At 36.8% G+C, this 5,786-nt stretch overlaps 1 protein-coding gene across 12 annotated transcripts in view; it reads right to left on the reverse strand.

Moving 5' to 3' along the window:
- Positions 1-5,786, reverse strand: part of NCOR1 (nuclear receptor corepressor 1) — a 241,681-nt gene that overhangs the window by 125,243 nt on the left and 110,652 nt on the right. For all 12 annotated transcript variants that reach the window (XM_014542879.1, XM_014542885.1, XM_014542878.1 and 9 more), the window contains 2 exons: positions 3,573-3,745; positions 2,390-2,480 (listed from right to left, as the gene is read on the reverse strand). In XM_014542879.1, coding sequence (XP_014398365.1) covers positions 2,390-2,480; positions 3,573-3,745 — 264 coding nt within the window. The remainder of the gene's footprint in view (positions 1-2,389; positions 2,481-3,572; positions 3,746-5,786) is intronic.

Here is a 5,786-nt window from a genome sequence, read left to right on the forward strand (position 1 = left end):
TTGGATCTCTAAGGAGGTGCTAATTTAGCCTCTGCCTGAGGCTACCCAGCAGGAGCTACAGAGAGATCTGCAGATTCCTCTTCTTTGTTTGGGGTTTGGAGGTGCCCAGATGAGGCCCAGCTGTGAAGCAATGCAAGCTGCTGTGGGGCCTTGGGCCTTCTTTTTGGATGTTCTGGGTCTCTCTGACCCAGCTGCAGTTAGTTAGGTAATTTTAGATTGCAAAGGGCCAGGGCATTCATGTGCAAAAGCCTCTGTGCACAGCTTTGGTGGGGCGGAGTCTCAGGGAATTGACAGGGTGGAGCAAACAGCTATGGCTGATCCTCAGCCCTGCCCTAAGAGGACCCGGGTCTTACTGTTTCACGGTAATCGCTGCAAGCGCCTCTGAGAGAAAGCCGCCCTCAAGTTCTGCCCGATGCCAGACAGTCCAGTTTCTCTCCATATGAGTCTGGGTCCCCAGAGACTTCCCGGAACTGGAGTTCAGAGCAGTCGGGAGCTTGAGTCTCTCTCCCGATTGAAAAAGACAGCGGCGTCCTCAGTTGCCAGTCCTTTCCACGTGCACCTCCGTACTTCTACACTTTACTTCCACACGGCACCTCCTCTGAGTCTCAGTATGCTTTTCTCTTTCCTTCTAGTTGTAGAATTTCCACTCCGCCAGACTTCCTGTGGTTCTGGATGATGTCCGTTTTGTCTTTTAGTTGTTTTTTTTGAAGTGGTTGTGCGAGGCAGCAATTTCCGGTGTTTACCTATGCCGCCATCTTGGTTTTCTCTAAATTAAATCTTTATATTGCTTTAAGTAATATGGCCATCTTAGCTATGTTGAACCTTCCATTTCAATAGTAGTGCATTCCATAACATCTACCATGTAGTAATTATTTATATATCTAATAAATATCCATTCAGTGAATTAAAGAGTCAGAGTATACATATTATTTTTTTTATAAGCCACAATTTGAAAAGAGTTCTTTACTTAAAAGCTGACATTTCAGATAAAATTTTAGGTATAGAAAATATAAAGTTATGTCAAGTTCATTGATATAATAGTGACCTTATGAGACACATTAATTCTATTTAGTCTCATTTTTTAAAGTCTTAACACCATTTTAGACAACAAATCTTGACATCATTTTAGAGAACAATAAACAGAAAATTAAACAAACAGGCACCAAATCTTAGGATCACTGATTTTAAAGTAACTAAATTCATTTAGGAATTAAATGCTTCTTGCTAATCTTACATAATCTTTCCATTAAAATTTTAAGACTATTATTCTTAGCAATTTAATTGAAACTTTTTATGTCTATATAATTTCTTTTCCCAAGGTTTAATTTAAGTTTATAAGCACAAACTTCCATGAAAAAACTTTTAGCAAAGTTATAAGTATTAATCTCAGTAACAAGGCTAGGTCTTCTCCTAATAATTTTCCTCAGAGAAGTAGATATTACCTTACAAGTCCTTAGAAAGTCTATAATTTTATGAGGTACTCTCAATCAGTTTGAACACCAAAGTACTGTTTGCAGCAGACATTAGTTTGAAATCACCTCAACTGATACTAGTTATAGATGCTTATATGGTTTCAGTCAAAAAGCAAGCTAATAAATTTAACACAGGTTTAGTTATTCTAGGAATTATGGCCACAAATCTTGAAATATACAGCAACGTAATAATTATCTTTGATCATTACTTAAGAGGCTACCACATTCAAATAATCAAGACCACCAGAATGTAGAGATGAGGTTTTAAAAAGCCATGTTATAAAATCAAAACTAGCAAAACTCAATAGGTAGATGGCTTTGAAACAACCTTAAGACATAGTTTGAACACAGTTACAAAGACTCAGTGTTCTTGACTGAAATTTATTCTTGTTCAGCAATGATTTAATAATGTCACCTCCTATGTCTCTTTCAGGCTAGAGAGCACTCTTTGGAAACCACAACAAGTGAATACACAAACATCTGCAAAATACATGCTCTTTTGCTGTTTTATGAGATGGCACAACATGCTCAGTCCTCTAACCTAGAAACCAGGGAGTCACTTTCCATTTCTCTTCTTTCTCACCCCCACACTTAATCTATCAATCTTGTCCTGTCCATTCTACCTTCTATTATCTCTCCTTTCAGTCCCCTCCTATTATCTAACACTGTTATTCTGACTCAGGTCCTTATTTTTATAAAAGTCTCCTCCTCTCTTTCCCCACCTCCATGTGGCCAAAGCCATATTTGTAAAACACCAATATGATCATGTGACTGCCTTCTTTAAAACTTCCAATGATTGACCACAGTCTTTGGACTATTCCCTCACTTATGTATAAATAAACCCTTAGTTCCTGGAGTATGAGGCTAAAATTCCTGAATAATGAATTAACTTAAATTAGATCAATTTATTTTCTTACCTCCTGCTCAGAGAGTCCATCAATAATCTCAGAAATCTCATGTTCACTTCTAGCAATAGTGGCTGAAAGACCAGCTCCCCTCTGTCCAACTCTAAGTATGAGAGAGAAATTATATATATATATTTAAAGGCCTTTTATAAGGAAGACATATAAATTAAGTTACTTTTGTATAGATTACTTTTCTGAATGAGACTTTTTTAATCAACTAGATGTCAGAGAAGAAACCTAAATTAATTTGCTTGAGTCATCAATAAATTTAGTAATAATTTAAATGCCGAGATTAAGGTTTAAAGGTTGCATGTCCAAGTTCAAATGACAGAACTATTTATTTATGGGAAACTTCTGGAAAACCAGTTATTGGTGACATTTCCATTTCAAATACCAGCTTTTTGCATGCCTTCCAGAAACTAGAATAGCAGGCTTAGAAAAATACATCAAAGATTTTTTAAAAGAGGGAAGAAAAACACAACCATCATCCCTCACAAAAAAAAACAACCTTAATCATAATTAAAAGAGCTTACATGACTGTTACATGAGACAGTGAAGAGCAGAACACTAATGTTTTTACCTTTGCAAAATACTTGTTCTCCAAAAGTAAAAACAAATCAGAAAATATCTTAGCAATACCAAAGAATTTTATAATTAGCAACCAATTTAATACTGTTTGACTATGTTGGTGTAGGTATGAAGGACAACGAGATATTCAGGTCTATTCTTATTAACTATCATTTCCAAAGAAATGGATATTTTCAAAAATTGAATAATTAATTTAAAAATATTCACTTAAGCCCAGCCAGCATGGCTCAATGGCTGAGCGTCGACCAGGAGGTCATGGTTCGATTCCCAGTCAGAGTACATGCCGGGTTTCGGGCTCAATTCCCAATGGGGAGCAGTAGGAGGCAGCCAATCAATGATTTTCTCTCATCATTGATGTTTCTATCCTTCTCTCCCTTTCCCTTCTTCTCTCTAAAATCAATAAAAACATATTTCTTTAAAAAATTAACTTAAATTTAGATTCAACATCATGAATATAAAAAATTAATATTAAATTCACCAAGACATATTAAAAACAAACGTTCTTTATAATCTTTCTTAATGATTATCAAGTAACAATAAGTATTGTGAAAGATCAAAAGTGTGATTCCAAGAATATAGCACAGCCATTAAACACCAAACTGCTTACCGTTGAAATCTTTCTTGCTGTTCTCTTTGTTTTCGAATTTCTGGAAACTGCTTTTCATAGTACTCCCTTGTTTTGCTTTCTTTAGCTTTCCTCCGAGGATTATTTTCTATTCTGTCCACTTTTTTCTCCCATGCTTCCATGAGTTGATCGTAACGTTGGCAGATTTTTTGTTCCTATTAAATACCCGTAGCAAATTAAAAATTAAACAAAATTCTGTGATTCTGACAAACCTAATACATTAAAGTACATGTCAGTTCTTAAGATAAAGTCAGAAGTACATTTGGCCTATAACTCAATTGTGAATGAGAAGCTGTTCTCAATCTGAAAGAGGAGAGAGAAAGGGAGCTCCATTGCCTATGAAAAATCTGACATATAGAGCATATTTTGGTCAGATTTTGTTTAGTTAACAGGAAGACTATATAAATTGATCAACGAACTGATGAGCTACTACTACCAACTGACCAGCTACTTTGATTGTTTTTTTTCCTGATAACAATATGTCTTCATGTAAAAAATAATGTAAAATTAAAAACAAAAACATATAAATAGTTCGTAATCCCAGTCACCCAAAGGCAACCATATTAACATTTTGTTGTTAGCCTTCCAATGTGTCAGAGAAAACACACTTTAATCATTCCTCTATTGTTGGTGATTTTGGTTACTCGCATATTTTTGTTACTATAAATTATGCTATGTCATAAACATTTTTGACAGTCTGGAAAAGACAGAAATTGGTTGTAATTTATGATTACAAAAAGAAAACTCAGCAAATGACATGAAATCAAGAATACTTTTATAAAAATGAGTAATGTATGATCTTCTTTTATAAATATCAAAAACACAGAAAGAAGAACCCTCCTGCACAGAACTGTGTATGTGTCTGACGACACACAAATTAAAAAAAGTGTGGGGGGACTCATGAAAAACTGTTAACACTGGTCATCTCAAAAAGTGGCATCAGAGAAGATAAAATTATCTTCCTCATACTCCATATCCCACCCCAACATCTTCCTAATCATTCTTTTCCACTCCTATATGTCTATTTTACTCCATCTGTACCGCCACCTCCTCAGTACAGGCTAACATCAATCCTCATCTAGATTAAAGAGCCTCCTAATGTCTCCCATGTACTCTTTTTTACAATAAAATTTGTTATTTTATTACAATTTATATCCACTATTATTCTGTTATTAGTTTCAGGTGTACAGCATAGTGGTTAAACAATCATATACTTTACAAAGTGGTCCCTCCCTCTGGTATTTCAGGTACCCACCTGTAGCCAGATGCAAATTCTTAAAATCCAAACCTAAACATTTCACTCCCTCAGTTCAAACACTAAAAAGATACTCTCAAGATCTAATCCAAAGTCTCCTAGGTGACCTCCAGGGCTGTATAGGACTTGGCCCTGGCTTTCCCCACCAGCCTCATTTCTCACCACACTCCCAGCTCTGTCTAAGCCCCAGCCATCTCTAAACTTGGGACACTCCACTCTACCTCCCCGATCTTCATCACACAATCCACTCTACCTCCCAAATCTTCATTTAAGCTGCTCCCTCTGCTTATTCAAGTTATTAGCATACAAGTTTTCCTGTGAAACTTCCGTCTTCATGATTCATCTCTGCACTAACTATCCCTCTTACATGCTCACAGTCATCTGTATATGATCACAGTACTGCAACTGCCTGCTGACTTATCTATCCTCAGTTACACCTTGGCTAAAACCATATGGCTGTCTTGCTCACCACTGTAGAATGATATGTGGAACAGAGTAAGCAGCCAATGAACATTAAACTAATCAGTGAACACAGACACTTTATAACTACTCTATTGAAGTATAAAAAGAAAATCTGAGCTTCTGTGTTTGCAGATAGTAAATTTAGAAATTACCATAACTGCAACAAAATTACTGAATAGAAAAAAATACTTCAGCTAATTTCTTCTTTACTACTAGAGGCCTGGTGCACAAATTCATGCACAGGTAGGGTCCCTCAGCCTGGCCAGCGATCCGGCCGATCGGGGCCGGCCAGCTAGGGGGGAGGGACCATGGGAGGTTGGCCGGCTGTGGGAGGTTGGCTGTAGGAGCTCACTGACCATCAGGGGGCAGCTCTTGCATTGAGCGTCTGCCCCGATGGTCAGTGCATGTTGTAGCAACCGGTCATTCAGTCAACCGGTCGTAATGGTCACTTAGGCATATATATATATATGAATATGAAT

This window comes from Myotis brandtii, unplaced genomic scaffold (genome assembly GCF_000412655.1).
Source record: "Myotis brandtii unplaced genomic scaffold, ASM41265v1 scaffold314, whole genome shotgun sequence".
In the NCBI taxonomy this organism is placed as follows: domain Eukaryota; kingdom Metazoa; phylum Chordata; class Mammalia; order Chiroptera; family Vespertilionidae; genus Myotis; species Myotis brandtii.